This window comes from Muscardinus avellanarius, assembly GCF_963383645.1.
Source record: "Muscardinus avellanarius genome assembly, chromosome: 7".
Taxonomy (NCBI): Eukaryota; Metazoa; Chordata; class Mammalia; order Rodentia; family Gliridae; genus Muscardinus; species Muscardinus avellanarius.
Window position 1 is genome coordinate 106,856,604 of NC_137793.1, and position 21,579 is coordinate 106,878,182.

Genomic DNA, 21,579 nt, shown 5'->3' on the forward strand with positions numbered 1-21,579 from the left:
CAGCCCTGGGTGGGTGGGTGCTTGGCTGTGTTACTAGCGATGGACCCGGGGTGATCTACTTCTGAGCTATACCTCCAGCCCTGGGTGGGTGGGTGCTTGACTGTGTTACTAGCGATGGACCCGGGGTGATCTACCTCTGAGCTATACCTCCAGCCCTGGGTGGGTGGGTGCTTGGCTGTGTTACTAGCGATGGACCCGGGGTGATCTACTTCTGAGCTGTACCTCCAGCCCTGGGTGGGTGGGTGCTTGACTGTGTTACTAGCGATGGACCCGGGGTGATCTACCTCTGAGCTGTACCTCCAGCCCTGGGTGGGTGGGTGCTTGACTGTGTTACTAGCGATGGACCCGGGGTGATCTACTTCTGAGCTATACCTCCAGCCCTGGGTGGGTGTGTTACTAGCGATGGACCCGGGGTGATCTACTTCTGAGCTGTACCTCCAGCCCTGGGTGGGTGTGTTACTAGCGATGGACCCGGGGTGATCTACTTCTGAGCTGTACCTCCAGCCCTGGGTGGGTGGGTGCTTGACTGTGTTACTAGCGATGGACCCGGGGTGATCTACCTCTGAGCTATACCTCCAGCCCTGGGTGGGTGGGTGCTTGACTGTGTTACTAGCGATGGACCCGGGGTGATCTACTTCTGAGCTGTACCTCCAGCCCTGGGTGGGTGTGTTACTAGCGATGGACCCGGGGTGATCCACCTCTGAGCTGTGCCTCCAGCCCTGTTTTGTTTTCATTGTTTTCAACAGTCTCCCTCAGTTATCACACACTAGCCTCAAGCCTGTGATCTTTCTGCTTCAACCTCCCTGCACTGGGTACTCGACTGTGCCGGGCTAAGAGTGGCTGTCTTTGAGCAGAGGGGGTGTAGAACCTAGCAGAATCAGAACAGAGAGCAGGCCAAATGAAAGGAGGGCTCCACGAGTCTGCGGTTTCCTTCCGTTTAAAGGTGATGGTAAAGAGCCCTTTGGTAGCATCAGGGGCTGCTCTTCTGTTTCTTTCTTGAAACCCTAGGTACTTAAGCTTCTCATATTAACTTGTCGCTCATTTCTGTTTCTGTGGTGTTTGATTACCTATTTGGGAAAGAAGGATATGGAGGATATATGTAGGGCTGCATGTTTTTATACTTTTGCAGTTTGGTTGTAAATATTGCTAAATTTTTCAGTATTTTAACTTATTTTGTGTTTTAATCAATGGGTATTTTCATTTCACCTTGATGTATAATTCCATACAAAGATTTCAAACATAGGGCCAGTTCTAATTTATTGGAATAGATTTGGCTACTCTTTATAATAACTCCATATTTATTAAATTTGAACATTTCCTTTAAGCTAAAACTGAAAGGAAAAGCATAAATAACCATGACAAACAACCCTCTTCTGGTGTGGTCATTTGAAATGAAACAACCAAAAAATTTAATCAATTTAAATCTAGAAAAATTAGCTGATATAAGTTGTAAACCAGATGAGTAAAAGCTTTCACTTACTCATTCTTGACATTCAATTCCATTTATTCTTTATAATATATTTTAAAACAGAATGTCTGTAAAGACAAAGGTTTAGGTTTCTCTATCCCATTCTGAGGTTATTGAGAAAAAATGTTTAGAGTCATGCTTTAATACAGATTCCATTTTAACACACAAAGGAATAACGGAGATTTTATGGATACAAGATGGTGTGTTTTATAAAGAATCATAATAGAGTATCATGATATATATACTATCAAATCAACAGCAGTTGAGTTATAATAATTAATAATGATTAAAAACTGAATAGGCTTTATATTAGGGAATCATAATTATCCAAATAAATGAGTTTATTGATTGAGCATTCAAATGCTTGTTATTTGCTAGACATATAAAAGATAAATAAAAGAAGAATTTATATTTTGGGTCCCTAAAGACTACAGTTGGGTTAAAGAGTAATTTTAAATAATTAGCTTTCCTTTGTTTCACCCAAGGACTGTTCTTTAGACATATCAAGGGGCTTAGACATAAAAACAACTTGGAGTTGACAAATTCCTAACGCCTGCTTCAAAACTGCTCCTTTTCTCCAGTGCTCTTGGAAGGCAAAAAGCGGGATCAGAGGCAGCCGGCTGGCCGCCTGCCTTTCTGTTCCCCACTCGCCGATCAATTCTGTGAGAGGAGTCATGGGTCTTATGTTCATGTCTTTCCTCTAATTGATTTCCAGGTGGACGTGCCCTAAGTTGAAAGATAAAAAAAAATCTCAATATTTCACATTAAACACCAGAACACTTCAGCCCACAGCATCTGAACACAAAAGCCTCAAATTAGGCATGGTGATCTGAGGAACACAGGGGTATAAGAAACGCACAGGGATGGTGGGTAAGCCTCCCTGCTGGGACTGCAGAGGGCGTTTGTAAGGGACCATGATTTGACTTGCTTTGGCTAGTTTGTATTGGGAACAGTGGGTAATAACTGAATACTAATTTCACACGGGTATTGGTGATTTTAAAATTCAGAAGGTACAAATGGATTCTATAGTAACTATGTGTCACAAAAGTAACACGTTGGAAATTTCTACAGATTCCAAATGACAACTATAAAGGAAAATAAGTCTCTGCTAATCTTACCCTGGAGTAGCCCCTATCCTTCTGCTGCCCTCCTTATCTTTTTCCTATAAGTAGATTCACATTTTGACCCCCAAATGAGACCATGCTGTGAGTTGTATAACTCACTTCATTTACCTAAGATTATCGTCTTATATCCATAGATACTCTTTTTTAACATAGGTTCCAATGGCTCCCCAGTGTTCCCTCATGCAAATATACTGTGGTCAGGCCACTCTTAAGACACTTAGGTTGTTTCTGTTTTGCAACATATAAGCTGGATCATCAGCTCTGTGGAGACAAAGACTGCAACTGGCTTGTCTCTTGCTGTCCTGAATGTAGTAGGCTTTCAGAGAGTGGTTTTTTGTTTTTGTTTTTGTTTTGTTTTGATTTGATTTGCAGTACTGGGGATGGGACCCATTCTACCTCTGAGCTACACCCCCAGCCCAATTTTCTATTCTTTATTTTGTTTTTTTGTTTGTTTGTTTTTTGGTAGTACTGGGGATGGAACCCTTCTTGGGTTACACTCCCAGACCTATTTTATACTTTTTAATTTTTGGACACAGGGTCTCTTAAGCCAGCGCGGCTGGCTTCAAACCTTTGCAATCCTCCTGTCTCCGCCTCCCAAGCGCGGGGATTACAAGTGTGCACCACCACACCTAGCTCTATTCTTTATTTTGAAACAGGGTCTCACTGAGTTGCAAAGGGCCTCACTAAGTAGAACCACGATCCTCCTGTCTCCGCCTCCCAAATGCTGGGATTACAAGCGTGTCCCACCACGCCCTGCTAGAAAGTAGGTATTTAAATGAATTCTCCCAGTCCTCCATATTTCTACCCACATAGCCAACATGGCTGGAGAAAAATACACAGCCATGCGCACTTCAGGTTATGACCACTGACTCCAGTGGCCTTGGTGCTGCCTAGCAGCTCCACATTTTCCTACACTGCTAACTCTCTTCACTCTGTAGATGGCTCCTTCTTTTTCTTTTCTCAAAATTCCGACACTCCCTTCTTCATCTCCATTTTCTGCTTATGACCTTCCTTCCCACTTAACAAGGAAATGGGAGCCATAGAAAAGAACATGCGCACGTTCACAGGAAGCAAGGAGAGAGAGGAAGGAGCCTGGGTTCCAAGCTCCCACTCTGTCCACCTACCCGTGTGCACCTGTGCCGAGGAGCCCGCCTTCCCTCCTCTCGGCTCCTCTTGTCTCGCTCCTCGCCAAGCCAGTCCCGGTGTTTATGTGCCATGTCCCGCCCTACACAAGGAGCTTACTCTGCATGTCGTCCTTTTCTGCTTTTTTCTTTCCTTATCAGTTCACTGTCTCTTCTGTACCAGTTCTATAGTCCTGCTCTTCTTCATCCCACTTACTCATCTATTTACTGCCAGCCGTGGAATGGGAGGGGGCAAATACAGTTACTGCTGTCGCCCATGTGAGAAATGGTGGTGGTTTACTCTGATGTGGGTCTTAGTGTCCTAGACTCCTGTGACAGAATGCCCTGAGCTTAAAACAGCAGGAGCTGATTACTGACAGACCCACCTGAAGCCTGTGGGAGACTCCCTCCTTGCAAGAGTCCAGCGTCTGGTGTTTGCTGGCAGTTCTTGGCATTCCTTGGCATTCCTCACTCCAGTCTCACTCCACACGAAGCCGCAGTCTGAGGTCCTGGGAGTTAGGACCTCAGCATACCTGTTGGGCGGTAGCACTGATTAACCCCTCAGAAGTAAGAACAGTGAAGATAAAGAGGAAGGGGTAATTAGGAATATTTTGGAAAACCCAATAGGAATTGCTTCTAAATTAAATACAAAAGATGAGGAAAAGAGAATCTCAGATCAGACTCAGCATTTCCGGCTGTAGCAGCTGGGGAGCTAGCAGAGCCTAGTGACGTGCCCTTTAACGCTCGACCTGGGGATGGGTCCTTTCCTTGGGGGTATGTTCCCAGAAGTAGAAGCTCAGCCCCATTTCTCAAGTGCCGTCCTGCGTCTTTGCTCCAGACGTCTGTGGTGCTGTTTCAGTGTAACCCCAGTTCAGATAATCAGGTGCAGTGGAATCTCATGCCACTGCCCAGTTCACTTGGGCAAAAGGAAGGGAAGGCACAGAGAATGTGGCCACAGAAGAGATCCTTAGAGTCGGAGCGGGACTGTCGTCAGAGTTGGCAGAGTCCTAAAATACTGCCCAAGTATCACAAATTAAACCTCTAGATGGAAATTCTGGCGATCTAAGTTTAATACCATACGAGGAAATTCACCACACTTTCCTCTGCTGAATGAAATCTGATCTTAAGTTTCCTGGTAACCTGCTGAGGGTTAAGAATGTCAGTTATATTACTAAGTAGCCCTATCTATGATAAAGTTAAGCCCTGATTGGTAAATTAATCCAGACAGTGAGGAATTCCAAAGGAAGGACAAATACCTGATGCAAACACTGCCCTTTGGACTGTCCTGAGATTCTTCTAATTGGCATATCCCCTGTACATAAAAACAACTGTTACAAGATATAATGAATGGCCCAGTACCCACGTGGCTTCTAAGCTGGGGTAGACCCCACACCTGAAGTGGGGATTTCCTCTTCTTGCCTAAGCAGCTGCGCTGTGGGATTCCTGTGAGTCTGATCAGACAAACCTGACGTAGCGAATACCGCCCATTCTGTAGTTTGAGCTGCCCGCTCAGACTGTGCCCATTTTATGTCAGTTCCTCTGTCTCCAGAAATTTTACTATGATGTGAAAGTCAGTGCAGTCATTTTACTTATAGTTCCCAAAGCAAACTTGTTCTTGAAAACACTTGTGTAGATGTGAATCTGCTCCATTGCCTTAAAAGAGATGGAAGCCGGGCGTGGTGGCGCACGTTTGTAATCCGCACTCCAGAGGCTGAGACCCGAGGCTCTGGGTTCGCAGACAGCCTGAGCTACTTAGCGAGCCCTCCACAACTTAGTGAGACCCTGTTTCAAACTAAAGAATAAAAATAGGGCAGGGGGTGTAGCTCAAAGGTTGAATGGCCCTGGATCCCATGCCCAGACCAAGGGGGGGGGGGAGAAAGAGAGAGGGAGGGAGGGAGGGAGGGAGGGAGGGAGGGAGGGAGGGAGGGAGAGAGAGAGATGGAAAATGAGTAGATGCTGTCCTGTTGGCAGTGGTTATTTACCAGTTTGCATGTCATTTATGTACATTATCTTTTTCTGCAGTGTTCCATATGGGCCACAGACTTATTTTCTTTACTGAATACCAGATTTTTTTACTTGATCATAGATGTATGATAGACCATTCAGATGCTTGAATTACCGCTTACCCAATGAGGAAGATTTTCAGAGAATCAAGTTTGTGCTTTGCTGTATTTTCTCAGCCTTTTGGAATATGTGCTGTTTTCTTTTATTCTTTATTCAGAGAACCATAGGAAAACTAGTAAGTGGCCTACTCAGAAGTTCCTTAAACTACTAGCAAGCTAGTTCATCATCTGTGCAGGAGCACACAAGTGTCCTGAAGCAGAGAGAGCCAGATGGGAGTCAGAAGCCGTCTGACTCACCCAGAGGTTTGCTGACTGCACCGTGGGTGCCCCGGCCATCCTGCTGGGCCAGGGAGAGGGGACGGTGGCCAGTGCGCTGGACTCAGGGAGCTCCCTGCGCAGCCAGAGAGGGCTGCTCTCCTACCTGCCCCATTTACTGTCGCTCCAGACTTCACTCAATGGAAGCTTCCAGGACATTAAGTTGAAAACAACTGATTGAAAATATAGTCTACAACCAACATGAAAATAAAACACAGATTGGTGCCAGGCGTGGTGGCACATGCTTGTAATCCCAGAATTTGGGAGGCTGAGACCGAGGATCACGATTCGTGGACAGTCTCAGCTACTTAATGAGGCACCCTGTAACTTAGTGAGACCCTGTTTCAAAATAAAAAAATTAAAATTAAAAATAGGGCGGGAGGTGTAGCTCAGAGGTTGAATGCCCCTGGGTTCCATCCCCAGACCCGCAAAAAAAAAAAAAAAAAAAAAAAAACAGATTGGTGGTAAAGTTACCACAGATCTTGCTGAGTTCATTACCAAAACAGTTCTCAGAGGCTACTTCCTAATTTAAGGCACAACTTGAGATCCTTGCTTGTCTGATTTGCAGCCCCAGCAGACAAGTAGAAAATGTCAAGTGTTAGGTACACTGACAATAAATAGTAAAGAATAGCAGTCATCTTGTGGCTGAGGAAAACCTACTTTTCAAAAAAAAAAATTGCTGAATCTGGGCGTGGTGGTGCACACTTGTCATCCCAGCGCTTGGGAGGCTGAGACAGGAGGATCGTGATTCATAGACAGCCTCAGCTACTTAGTGAGGCCTATTGCAATTCAGTGAGATCCTGTTTCAAAATAAAATATAAAAAATAGGTCTGGGTGTATAGCCAAGAGGTAGAAAGCCCCTGGGTTCCATCCCCATTGTGCAAAAAATTAAATAAAAATAGAGAATAAAAAATAGGCGGGGGGTGTAGCTCGGAGATAGAATGTTCCTGGGTTCTATCCCCAGTACCTTAAAAAAAATGCTGAAATCTTGCCGGGCGTGGTGGCGCACGCTTGTAATCCCCGCGCTTGGGAGGCGGAGACAGGAGGATCGCGCAGGTTCGAAGCCAGCCGCGCTGGCGTAAGAGACCCTGTTTCAAAAATATAAAATAGGTCTGGGAGTGTAGCCCAGAGGTAGAAGGGCTTCCAGGAACCCCAGTACCACCAAAAAAAAAAAAAAAAAAAAAATGCTGAAATCAAACCCAATAAGAAAATAACCTTATATATTTTGATGTCCTGTGAAGGCATCGTTTGTATTATGGCACAAGAGTAAATAAAGTTTTGTTTACTCATATTCCCATTTACTTGGCTTATAATTATATGCAAGAGATTTTTAATGTTTGGATGCTTAAAAGATAATATTTCAATTATCTTAAAAAAAGAATCCTGACATAAACTCACTCATTCTGCAGAGATGCTAATTAAATGAGGCATTACCAAGAGCAGACACGTAGACCAATAGAAGAGAAGAGACAAAACAAATCCCACACTTATAACCAGATGATTTTTGACAAGAACCAAAAACATACACTAGAGAAAAGACAGCCTTTTCAACAAGTGGTGCTTAGAAAACTGGATATCCATATGTTGAAGAATGAAATCAGATCCCAGTCCCTCACCCTGCCCAAGATTCAACTCAAGATGGATCAAAGACATAGAAATAAGACCAGAGACTTTGCAGTTACTAGAAGAGGGCATAGGACCAGCTAGCATAGCCACTGGTAAAGACTCCCTCTATCAGACCCTCACAGCTCAGGAGATAAAACAAGCAGGAAGTGGCGTGGCAGCGAGTTGAGAAGCTGCACGGCAAGGAGGCCATCAGGAGGCTGAAGAAGCACCTACAGGCTGGGAAAGGATTCGCCTGTTCCTCGGATCGAGGACTAATATCTGGAATGTACATATTACATATTCTATATATGGCTTTAAAAACAGTGCTGAAAATATACAACACAATTTAAAATGAGCAATTGAAAAAACTAAAAAGTAATGGGTAGATAAACTAATAGATACTTCTCAAAATAAATACAAGTGGCCAATAAATACATGAGAAAATGTTTGACATCATTAGCAATCAGAGAAATGCAAATCAAAGCTGCACCGGGATTCCATCTGACCCCGGTTAGAATGGCAGGCCTCAAGAATACAAACAGTAATAATGCTACACACACCTTCGATGGGATTGTAAATTAGTACCTCTGGAGGTTCCTCAAAAGACTAAGAAAGGAACGACCCTGTGACCCAACCACTCCACTCCTGGCCATCTCTCCAGAATGAAAGTTAGAATACTCTAGTGATACATGCATACCCATCTTCACAGCAGCACCGTTCACAGCAGCCAAATTATGGGGCCAACCCAGGTGTCCATCAATAGATGAGTTGATAGGTAAATATTATATATACTAACACTGGAATGTTACTCACCTATAAAGAGCAAGAAAATGATGGAACTAGAGAATACTGTGCTACGTGAAATCAGCCAGTCTCAGAAAGTCAGGGGCCAAATGTTTTCTCTCCTATGTAGAAGCTAGAGAGAAAATAGGGAACAGGAGCTTTAGATAATCAGACTCATGGAAGAGGAGAAGGAGGTAGGGACAGGAAGAAGTGATGGATGAAACAGATCAAGCTCCGCCGCCCCCAGGTGTGAAGGTACCACTACCAGTGTCACTGTTACGAATGGGGAGGGCGCAGCGCGTGGACCTGAGGAAACACTAAGACTTGTGCCTGTTGGTTTGTATACTCTGAACTTCACTATGATGTATAATTGCAGTGCTCAAGTAAAGGCATAAAAAAGCCGGGCCTGGTGGCGCACGCTTGTCATCCCAGCATTCGGGAGGCTGAGACAGGAGGATCACGGTTCAAGGACAGCCTCAGCTACTTAGGCCCTGTGCAACCCAGAGAGACCCTGTTTCAAAATAAAGAATAAAAAACAGAGCTGGGGGTATAGCTCGGTGGAAGAATGCCCCTGGGTTCCATCCCCAGTACTACAAAAAATAAATAAAAATTAAAAAGACATGTTCCCACACGTATTCTCTCCAAGAAAGGAGGAAGCATTCCCAGAACCTGCAGCCGACAGTGTGTGTGTCTAGAAAAGTTCTTAGAAAGGTAATCATAAAGTGCATTACTCTGAGTAATTAAACTAAATTAGTTTAATCATCTTTTGTTATAGTTACAGATCCCACAGAGAGGCAGTACTTTCCAGGCTTAGAAGTAATATTAAAAATTACCGAATCAGGGCTTCTTCAGCTTTTGTACTTCACACTTCGAAAGACTGCAGGCTAGCGGCTCGACTTGGCTTCCGAAGGATTTCAGAGTGAAGAGGACAATGACTGTCAAGAGGAAGCAGCCTTGGAGTGGGAGGAGGAAAACGGTGTGACTGTGTGAAGGAGTACCTGCACATTCTCAATTCTTTACAAACAGGATCCTTGCCTTGATTTCACAGCCAGGGAAGAACTGGCCAATAAAGTCCTTCGTAGTATTGTATCGTTGACAATTGGTTTCAAAATATAAGATCCAGACGGTTGCCTAGAAAGAAACAATAAATACATGCTGCCAGGAACCTGCGTGGCTGCCCCCAGGCGTCCTCCGTTAGGCCGCCAGCATTTCCTTTCCATCTCCCCTTGTCTCTGCAGCATGGACCTCCCATGGCCAGGAATCTCCACTGGGCAGAGCCAGCAGGCACTTTTATGCGCACAAACAGCAGAGTCCCAGTAAACAAGATGGCTCACGAGAGTTTGTGGTCACAGACATCAAAACAGCCCAGTGCTGATTTGGAGTGTGGAGGTCGTGCGGAAAGTGAACCTTCTCTCAGTTCTGGACAAGCAACCTACTGCATTCGTCCTGCTGCATCCGTGAAGAATCCTGAGAAGCGCGAGTCTTGATACAGAGGCGGCCGGCATACCAGGCCCTTCCTCCTGTACTGTGCGCAGTGTGGGGGAGGCAGCAGAGGCGCAGGAGGCCCACTGTCATGACTCACTACACAGAGGGCAGCAGCGGGCGGGGGAGGGGGGCATCTTCTGTGGCTGCAGTGCCAGAAACAGGGATTCGGGGCAGCAGGTGCCTCCCTCTTATCATAGCAAGCAGGGTCAGTGTTGGACAGGCTTCACAAAGGACTGTCCATAAATGCTGGAAGCTACTCTACAGAGAGCCCTCTAATATGTATGTCACCTTTTAACCTGTGGGGAGGGAGCAAAGGCAAAACAAAACGCTGAGACAAAAGAAAAAGGGAGCTGGCTGGTTTGGGAGTTCACAGCAAAAGAGGCAGAGACAGATCTGGGGCTGGTAGAGACTGTCATCAAAACTTTAATGCCGGGCGTGGTGGCACAGGCTTTTAATCCCCGAGCTTGGGAGGCGGAGACAGGAGGATCGCGCAGGTTCGAAGCCAGACTCACTGGCTTAAGAGACCCTGTTTCCAAAAATAAAATAGGTCTGGGAGTGTAGCCCGGAGGTAGAAGGGCTTCCAGGAACCCCAGTACCACCAAAAAAAAAAAAAAAACTTTAAAGGACAAGCCTTGGGCAGACAAACAAATGGATGTTTACTTTTGAAGGTTTGGGATGGAAACTGTTTTCCCATCAAACACTTTCCAAGGCCCAGGGAAATAAGTGTCCCCCACTCCGGCACCCTGCCCGAGGGGCGCCGTGCGTGCGGGCACCTGGCCGGCCCTGTCCAGGGCTCTCCCGGAGCACGGTCATTCCCTAGGGCCAGCCTGCAAGAGATCATTCTCCTGTGAATATGGGTTCCTGCCCCTGCGTACCTTTGATAAATGTTGATATTTTCTCTTATTCTCCCCAAAATATTGACAATTTTAAGAGTATTCTATCATTAAATGTAAAGGTCTTGGGTTCAATCCCTAGTACCTCAAAACAAAACAAAAAAACCTCAAACTATATTACTAACTCAAAATTTTCATCACTACTTCTAATTCCCCACAACCGATTTGCCTGTGCCTCCCATTCACTTAGCACTGTTTTTAAAATAAATTTTACATCTTGAGTATCAAATTCCTGAGTAAGAAAACACTTCTCATTGTCCATGTCATGGGAGACCCACCCCTCTGCTCGGCACTGGCTCCTCCCACTGCACTAATGCCATGTCTTAAGAACTAATGTTATAGAGACGGTGGGTCACGTGTGAATCGAATTAGAGCATGCAAATCATGACCATGGACAACAAAATCCAGTGACATTCAAGAGAATCTTTCGATCATAAAAGACAGCTTGAAAGCATGTCATCTTTGTGACTAGATTAGATACATAGATGGTAGGTAGGTAGGTAGGTAGTCTGTTGTAGGGGTACGGCACATGATTCACTTTTACAAAATGCATTGGGCAGTGGAAAAAAATCAAACCTAGCTACAGAGTTTTAGGCACAGGAGACAGCAGGGTTATCATGGGCTTAGTGTAAAGCGATACAAGTAGTGGTGTTTCCTATGAACCAATTCTGAACTAACATTTAATATTTTACCAGTACTTTATTTGGCAAACTAAAAAATTCATTTGACAAGGTGCCCAGTCTGGAGATAGAAGAAAATATTTATTAGTAAATAGTTATTAATAAAATGGAAACATTATTTTTAAAAATGGAAAGAGTTCTCATAATATTACCCAGACCTGTCTCGAGCTCCTGGACTCATGATCCTCCTGCCTCAGCCCCCTTAGCAGCTGGGTCTACGGGTATGTCACTGCACCCAGATCACTGCCTAAATAAACTATTATCAATATGATTATTTGCACTGGGTGTGGTGGTGCACACCTGTAATCCCAGTGGTTGGGGGACTGAGACTGGAGGATCACATGTTTTGAAGTCAATGTGTAGTAACTTAGTGAGACCATGTTTCAAAATAAAAACTGCGCAAAATATTTAATATTCAGAAAAATGGCAAAAATAAGCAATAAATAAATTTACCATTGCATGCTCTTTGAGATGTGAATCACCTCTGTCAGACTTCAGGAAGTGGGAAAGCAGAATACAGCGTGCCCAAGAAGAGTATGGCTTGCTCTCAAGCCCCTGCATCCATTCCTCACAGTCCTCAGCATCATTCCCCACAGGCAGCGCGTGGTGATACCCGGGAGGCAGAGGCTCTGCCTACCAAGTTACTCGCCACAGCCCGCTCCGCCTAGCCATCGGCTGCTTCCATACGAGGACCAGCAGCTCTCGGTTAGGAGTAAAAAGTGTTCCTCTGTGCTTTCTGATCGGTATATACAGTTAGGATGCTTGGTTTTAAAAGAAAAAGAACTGCAGTGTGGATGCCTGCTGGGGAAGCTGTGGAACGGTTGGTTGCCTTCCTGATTTCTCCAGCTTTGCATGCTTTGAAATAACATTTTATGATATTTGATCTAGTTAGAAAACCTAATACCAGTCAGTAGCCTGGAATTTGTGAGTCTTTAAAAGACATTAAAAAGTTACTCACACTATCAATCACAGGTTCTTTATATTTGGGGGCACATTTGGAAATAAACATCTAATACTGCCCAAGGTAAATGGTATAGTGTCAGTTTTTCTGCCACTGATGGGGTCAGGAACTGCCAGATGCTAAGGGATCCCTTTGGCTTGTTACTTGCAGCTGTTTGTCCTCTTGTGCAACTGTATCTGCTGCCCTGCACTAGATTCCAGTCTCCGGTCCCCAAGTTAGCTTAGTCAGTGGGAGGACACACGCACGCCTGTAATGCTGGTGCTTCAGAGGCTGAAACAGGAGGACCGCAGGTTCATGGCCAGACTCAGCAACTTAGGCCCTCCACAGCTTAGGGAGACACTGTTTCAAATTAAAAAAAAATAAAATGCCAGTGGGGATAGCTCAGAATGTTTCTGGATTCAGTCTCCAGTACCACAAAAAAAAAAAAAAAAACTTACTTGAGGCGTAAAGAAATGACAACTTTGTTTCCTGTGTCTGATGAACCTCTGGTACTTTGATGTATTTGCTGTAATTAAATACTTTCATACTTTTGCAATTATTTAGTCTTCTAAAATGTATTACTTGTTTCTTTTATAGGACAATGAAGGCCAAACAGCTCTTCATTATGGTAAGAAATTTTAGAATTAGTAAAGAATCATATTTGAATGTTTTCTATATTTATCTCAACTTTGACCAACCCTATGTAATGCTTACAAAAGCACCTGGCTGCTAGCTAAGGCTCAACCAACAAATAGATTAATAACCTATAGAGTTTGAAATGTATCAGAAGTCTTATGGACATATTCATAGTAAATTAAGCATTTCTACACTGTCAGCAGAAATGGAGGCTCCTCCAACCACTTATTAAATTCATTATTTCATTCCAGGTACTGCCAGTGATGATTAATATGCTAATTATTGTCACAGTAGTGTCTCACCAATAAGAAAAACATTCTTGATGTATAGTCGCCTCCCACCCCCATCAGTTTTGCTTTCTGTGTTCTCAGTTGCCTGCAGTCAACAGTCCAAAATATTTAATAGTCAGAAAAATAGCAAAAGTAAGCAATAAATAAATTTACCATTGCGTGCTCTTTGAGATGGGAATCGCCCTCTGTCGAGACCGTTCGTGCTGCGTGCCTGCACTGCTCGTGCTGGGCGCGTCGTTCTCAGATGGACGGTCACAGTGTGGAGTTCAAGGACCCTGGGTAGTGAGTGGCCTGACCAAGGAAGGTCATTCGCCTTATTTTACCTCATCATGCAGGCATTGTGTCATCTTACATCATCATAAGAGTGAGTGCAATACAATTAAATACTTTGAGATACCACATTCATATAACTTTTTATAGTATATTGTTATAGTTGTTCAGTTTTATTATTAGTTAATAAGTTGTTGCCATTTTTTTGTTACTGGGTTTTGATTTTGTTTGGTAGGAGGCATAGTGAGGATTAAACCCAGGGGCATCCTGCAACTGAGCTACACTCCTAGCCCTTTGTATTTTTTATTTTAAAACAAGTTCTCACTAAGTTACCATGTGCTGGCCTGTTCCTCCTGTCTATCTCTTAAGTATTGGAATTATAGGCCTGTGCCTCTGGCTAATTATTGCTATTAATCTCTTGCTCTGCCTAATTTTAAATCAAACCTTATCATAAGTGTGTATGTATAGGGAAAAAAAAGAGTAAGTCAGATGTGGTGGGTCATGACCATAATCCTAGTATTTGGGGGCTGAGACAGGAGGATTGAAGGGTCCAGCCAAGTGTGGTAACTTACTGAGATCCTCTTTCAAAAATAAAAATATAAAATGGTGCTGGGATATAGCCCAGAGGTATAATGACCCTGGGTTCAATCCTTAGTACCACAAAAGAAAAGAAAAAAAATAACATGGTTTATTTAGGGTTCAATACTATCTGAGCTTTCAGGAATCTACTGGAGGTCTTGATATGGAGAAGCTACTATATTTGAAGTAAAGAAAAAATTAACTTTTGACACATTTCTGTTATTAGCTGATTAGCCTAGCTAAGCAGTCTTTACTTAGTAGCCTATAAAATAGAGTAAAAGTAATCCATAAGAATGGTAGCATGGGCCTGTTATGGTAGTGTACACCTGTTAATCCCAACCACTCACAAGGGTGAGGCAGGAGGATCGCAACTTAAGGCCAACTTCAGCAGTTTACCAAGACAGTGTCACCGAATACAACACCTGAAAGAGGGCCTGGGGATAAAGTCCAGTGGTGGAACACTCCTGAATTCAGTCCCCAGTACCTCAAGAAAAATAATAGTCAGCAAATTCAGTATATCCTACTTTCAACAGAGGGCAGAACGACTAATCCCAGTAGTCCATGCCTGCTAAGACAGGAGGATTGAAAGTTGTGGCCAGTGTAGACAACTGGCAGAACCCTGTGTAAAAAAGATTAAAGGACTGGGGTGTCGTTCAGTGATAGAGAGCCCCTGGGTGCAATCCAAGTATGGCAAAAAGAAAAAATGGATGGAACAATTTAAACAGAAGGTAGACGAGGAAGCAGAAAATTTAGAGCTGAGACAAGCCAGATACCCTGCAAACAAGAAGGATGTTCAACCTACTGGTCGCAGTCAAGAAGTAGGAGTCGTCGAGGTTGTGCTCTGTGTGCAGCGTCGCAAGTCAGCCAGACACAGTTTCATGGTTGCTGGTGCAAAGGACAGAGCTCTTGGCGCAGACGCAGATTGGTTAGAGCACGGCAAGCAGCATGAACGTCCTTTTTACCATTTCTCCTGGCCTCCAAGGCCCCAGTGGACCGCACCCGTGTCATAGCTTAGGAAGCCTTCCCTCAGCGAACTCCGATCTCTTATAGCGAGCTGTAAGCAAGCCCTCCCAACCTTTCCCTAAAGAACGTATTTTTATTACTGTGGACAGTAAATAAGCCCACCCTCTGCTCGGGAAGGAGACGCTTGTGTTGGCCAAGGTGTTCACTTGAACAGACATCCTTGAAAAGACAAGTCTGGAGCCAAAGCTCAACACTTCTGCTCCTCAGACCTGCAGAAACATGGGGACTCTTGGAAGATTGTCTCCCAACAATAATCAACATAATTCAAATTAAAACGTTTAGGTAGAATTTTATACCGGCCAATTGGCAAAATGCGAACACCTACAGACATTAATGTTAGATATGGAACAAGAACTCCCATGCATTGCTGATGAGAGTGTCAGCTATTACAACTACTTTGAGGTCAGTTTGTCAAGATTTAGTAAAGCAGTTCCACTTCTAGATATATGCCCTAGAAAAGTCCCAAACATGTAAATAATAAAACATGATGAAAAACCATTTATTATACCATTATTTGTAATAGCCAAAATTTTGTTTTATTAGCCTCCATATTCCTCTATATGCTGTGCTGTCAATATTTTTTCATTTAAATTATATGCACAAATACACACACTACATACATATTTTTATTATCAAATGCTTTTGAATGAATCACTAAGAATATGCGTATTCAATACAGTATAAATTATCTCTAGGCTCCTGTTTATGAATAGCTGTCTGTAAAGTAGTTGTTTTATCCATTTTATAAGTGAGGAAACCAAAACTCAACGTGGATGATAAACTTGCCTAGAAGAACCAGATAGTCAAACCGATGTCTCTGCATTTACTCGGAAATGAGTGCCTTCCACACCGCCTTCCTCTGCACTCCTGTCTCATCCCTCAAGTATGCATAAGCGGATTTCGATCTGATCTTACAGCTCTTCTAGCGTTACTGAGAGCTGGCTCTTCTGAACCCTAATTTTTGACCCAGAAAAAAAATTTCTTAGCCACCCTCACATCCTGGATGGCAATTTGGAATAACCAGGCATGCATCAAAGAGCCACAGAGTCAGAAAAGACAAAGAAACTTTTCATGGTGATTACAAAGCCTTCCTTCACAAAATTCAGGGCTACCCCTTTTCCTGAAGCCTTGCATCTTGAGTTCAGCTCTCTTGTAAGGTCTGGAGTTTGCTGCTCTGCTTAGAAAGACCACCTGCCATTGCGCCCGAGCTCCGCCCAGTCAGCTCTTACTCCGTCCGTCCTTCCTGTAGACTCATCGCAGACATGTCCGGTGCCTTCTCTGTGGCCTGCCACGGCTCCCACTTATTTCTCCCTTCCAGAGTCGGTAGCCATCCTGAAGCAGACTGAACGTGCCCTGGAGAATCTAGACAAGTCATCCTGTCATTCCTAGTGGATCATTAGGGGGTGGCTTTGTGATGTGGGGATGTGTCCATCTAAGTTTGATGTATGTAAAGTGCATTTATAGAAAGCAACAGGGTAGAGATTTTTCAAAAGGCCTTTCTGACTGACTTCAAAAAAAAGTTTTATTTTCTTATGTACAGACATGGAAAAATCTCTAAGATACATTATTGAGTGAAAGGATTAAGCTTTCCAACTTGGGCCCGGCAAAATGGCTCCCGCAAAAAAGGGTGGCGAGAAGAAGAAGGGCCGTTCAGCCATCAACGAGGTGGTGACGCGGGAGTACACCATCAGTATTCACAAGCGCATCCACAGAGTGTGTTTCAAGAAGCATGCCCCTCGGGCACTCAAGGAGATCCGGAAGTTTGCCACGAAGGAGATGGGGACTCCAGATGTCCGCATTGATACCAGGCTCAACAAAGCCGTCTGGGCCAAAGGAATCAGGAACGTTCCATATCGGATTCATGCGCGATTGTCCAGAAAGCAGAATGAGGATGAAGACTCACCCAACAAACCTTACACCTTGGTCACCTACGTTCCCGTTACCACCTTCAAAAATCTGCAGACAGTCAACGTGGATGAGAACTAACCACTGAAAGCCAAATAAAACTTATAAAAGCTGAAAAAAAAGGATTAAGATAGCAAACAGTATATGTAGTGTGCTCATGAATGTATACATAGATGTACATGTGTACAAATTTGCTAGTAAATGCATAATATATCTGTGGAAGGATACACAACAAGCTAATAATGTCAGTTGCCTAAGGGAAGAGAGTCTGTAGAGCTACATACAGTAATAGGATTAAAAATTCCTATAAACCCTTCTATAACTTACTATGTTTAGAACTGAATGCATATATTACCTGTTTGAAATTTAAATCATCTTAAATCATAGGCTCTTTCAGTATTGACTATACTTACCTTCCTAATTATATTTTTATTCATTCAAAAAATATTTAAGTACTTATTTGCTGAATAAAATATATTAAACATCCTTTTTAAGATAGGAAATAACAGTTTAGTGAGGACCTCTGCAACTTAATGAGACTCGTTTCAAAATAAAGGGTAAAATAGGGTTAGGGACTACCTCGGAGGTAGAATGCTCTTGGCTCCCTAGTAACACACACACACACACACACACACACACACACACACACACACACACACACACACGGTGTCCCCAGGTTTCCTCACCTCCAACCCAAGAAGGAAGAACTCAATAACGTAATATAAGTGTGTGAACTACTGCTACATCTGGGAAAACTCTGGGCTTGGATTTCAGTGCCAGGACAGCCTAAACCTAAGTCCTCTGGGACCAGAACTAATGAAACATTAGTACTGAACCCTGCACATGAGCCAGGACTTTCAAAGGGCAATACCTTCATTTTAAAAAATAAGAAAGGATTTGATTAGAAAAAGTTATCTCATCAGTATAAGAAAGAAAAAGATTTTCCACCCAAACCAATGTCTAAATGGGAAAAAATGCCCTGGTTCCTATAAGCTTAGTGTTCATATTTCTCTTTCATTGTTTGGGGAATGCTTAGGTCAATAAATTAGCATAATGAATCTGGTGTCTGGTTTGTACCCTCCTACCCACCCGATTCCAGGACTTGTGAATGCTGACTTTTTCTTAAGGGACTTGTCTTCAATCCAAGCAGCACAGGACTCCTACAGAATGGGGCCCTGCTGGGAACAAACTCACTGTCAGAACTACAAATGCACTCATATGAATGTAAGCTGACATAGACCACAGAGTTAGGCTTCTAGGACTTCAGTGAGACTGTTGGACAAAATGACCGCAGTGAGCCTGCGTAAAGTGAAGAAATCAACAAGAACAAGACACTTCAGAGAAGAACAGAAGAATTGGGGAAGAACCAAATAGAACTTTAAGTGAAAAAAAGAGAAAATTTTGTATAGGTTAAGAATTGACACAAGCCTATTTCTAAAGAAATCACCAAAAAAAGCAGCACAAAGAAATAGAAATAGAAAACTTAATAGAGACATTAAGAAGAATGAAAGAATTCAAATTTTTCTTTTTTCTCTGTGGTACTAGGGATTGAACCCAGGGGCATTCTGCCTCTGAAATACACCCCCAGCCTCATTTAATTCTTTTATTTTGAAACATGGTCTCACTAAGTTGCTGAGGCTGGCTGAAAACCTGCAATCCTCCTGTCTCAGCCTCCCGAGTAATAGGATTACAAGTGTGTGCCACCACACCCAGCTATAAATCCAGGAATTTTTTTTTTTAATGGTACTAGGGATGGAACTCAGGGGCTTTCTATCCCCAGGCTACACTCCCAGACCTATTTTATACTTTATTTGGAAACAGGGTCTCACTAAGTTGCTGAGAGCCTCACTAAGTAGCTGAGGCTGGCCTCAAACCTGAGCAGTCCTCCTGTCTCAGCTTCCCACGCCCAGCTAAATCCAAGATTTTTAATAGGCATTCCAGAAAAAGATTTTAAAAAATTAATATGTAAGGATATATTTACTGATAATTTCTAGAACCAACAAAACATTGAAATCTTCAGAGTCAGGACTTAAGAGATCTGATCATGAGAATATGAAGTATTCACCCAGGAGAAGGAGAATACCATACAGCACTAAGAATGCACTACAGCCACACGCAACAACCTGAAAGAATGCACTACAGCCACACGCAACAACCTGAAAGAATGCACTACAGCCACACGCAGCAACCTGAAAGAATGCACTACAGCCACACGCAACAACCTGAAATAAAGTCACAAAATACTGTTGAGCCCAGGGTGCCAGGTGTGAAAGACCGCAGACAGTACCTTCCCTTATATATATAGCTCAAAACCAGGTAAAACTCATCTGCAGCAGTAAACAGGATGATTGCCTTGGAGGAAGTGGGGGCGGCAAGTGCCGGGGCTCGCCAGGACAAGGCTTCTTCCGAGATCCTGATGGCCTGATTCCTGAGCCCTGTACAAGTTACAGGGGTAGGTTCATCGTGAAGAAACACAAGTGACTTTGGACTCTGCTGTATTTTATACTCTAATGAAAAGTTTACATGCTGTTGGCTTTCCTTCACTATGAAATAATAAAGGGAGAAGATTCCTTTGGGCTCATGGTTTCAGAAGTGTCGGTCCGCGGGCAGCTGGCGCACTGCCCCTGGCCTGTGGTGGCAGAGGGAAGCAGAAAGAGCAAGAAAGGGACCTGGGAGCTGCTTCCTTCAAATAGCTCCTACCTCCCATCCTTTCCACCACCACCCATAATGCCATCAAATTATACAAACAAGCCAGGTGTGGTGCCACACTCCTGTCATCCCAGCACCAGGGAGGCTAAGACAGGAGGATCGCGGGTTCACAGCCAGCCTCCGCAACTTAGCAAGGCCTGCCACAATTTGGTGAGACCCTGTTTCAAAATAATAAATGAAATAGAGCTGGGGGTAGAGCTCAGAGGCAGAATGCCCCTGGTTCACTCCACACACCAAAAAATCTATAAATCTTATCAATGGATGAGTGCACGGATAAGGGTAGAGCCCCCACGATCCAGTCACTTCTCAAAAGCCGTACCTCAGACTATTGCTGCCCTGGAGGACCAGCCTTCAACACATGAGCCTTTGGGGACATGAGGTTGAATCCATAACACACCTCAAAAAAATGCACGTCTAGACAGGGCAGCAGTGTGCCTGTCTTCATTTTACAAATCCTACCTGTTCCAGATGAAAACAAAGGCCAGAGCTGCAGCGTGGCCTCCAGGCACACACAGGCCAAAGTGCAGAGCCAGGACCCTCCTCTCCAGAATTCCATAAGTAATTAATCTTCTGGATTCTTTTAAAATACACATTATTTGGTGGAAGATAAGCTTTTGTAGAAATAAAGGGAAGTCTCTAATCCTTGGTCAGTGAATCAAGGCTGGTTTTCCAAGACTTTTGGCTTGTGAGTTAACACAAACCATTATCTCTGTCCATCTCTGTGCTTTGATCTTTGTACTTCCTGAGAGGTTGGACATTAATACAAATTATCCTTAATTCAGGAGTCTTGCCCAAAATTGATCTTCTAAAACAGCCTCTATTTCTGGCTCTCATATTCTATTAATCACTGTGGAAAAAACAAGTCCATATATGTTATAATCAAGAAATTAAGTACTAAAATAATATCATTAGTCAGAGGTTTTGACATTACAAATATATAAACTAAAATATTCTGACAACTCAGGAATGTTTCTTAAAAATTAATACTTTATTCATTCCCTAGCTCTGCAAAAAATGAAAATTAATGTTTCAAGTTAATTACTAATCACTTGCAGAGTTATTAGTAAATATTAATAAATTAAAATATATTTTTAATTTATATTTTCTTATTAGGTCATTAGACTTTTGCCAATTTTTAAGGTACTCAAAACAGCCTTATCTGTAATAATAATAATAGTTACTGTTTATTAAGCATCTATTATATATCAGGGATTCAGGCATATCTTATCCATTTAGTCAGGTAATATTTTGTAACTTTTTATTTCGTAGGTGCTCCATAGCTATGTGATGGTTTGATTTGATTTTAGGGCCTTTAGCCTATTCTTGGAACTTTGATACAACTCTTAAGTGTGGCTGAATCCAGTGAGTGCAGACAGTGTCGGGAGGTCTTTGGGGGCTTAGCTATTATTTTTTATGAATTACGGTTGAGCTTGACAGCTGTCCTTGTGTTGACAGCTCTTCTGATTATAGCAGTTGTCAAACTCCATCCTTAAGCAGGTTGTAAATCCTGGCTTCTTCCGATTAAAACTGGGTCAGAGCCAATCGCAGGTTAACTAGAGGCCAGGAATCTCCTCCCGTATGTTCTTCCTAGTTCGTTCTAAATGGTCTGTGTATAGCAGCATATTAAGACTCGTATTTGCCTGTAGTTCACCTGAGTGTTCTGAATCGTTAGGTATTGGTCCTCTGGTTA

The 21,579-nt window shown here is 43.2% G+C and overlaps 2 protein-coding genes across 2 annotated transcripts in view; both read left to right on the forward strand.

Annotated features, from left to right (window-relative positions):
• ACBD6 (acyl-CoA binding domain containing 6) overlaps positions 1 to 21,579 on the forward strand; it is a gene marked incomplete at both ends in the record, with an annotated part of 162,503 nt that overhangs the window by 133,134 nt on the left and 7,790 nt on the right. The window contains one exon of the mRNA XM_080699482.1: positions 13,075 to 13,105. Within this exon, the coding sequence (XP_080555608.1) occupies positions 13,075 to 13,105 (31 nt within the window). The remainder of the gene's footprint in view (positions 1 to 13,074; positions 13,106 to 21,579) is intronic.
• Positions 16,875 to 17,261, forward strand: LOC308265676 (large ribosomal subunit protein eL31-like; the record flags this gene model as incomplete). Its single annotated transcript, XM_080699483.1, has 1 exon — positions 16,875 to 17,261. The coding sequence occupies exon 1, from the start codon at positions 16,884 to 16,886 to the stop codon at positions 17,259 to 17,261; it is 378 nt and encodes a 125-aa protein (XP_080555609.1). The 5' UTR covers positions 16,875 to 16,883.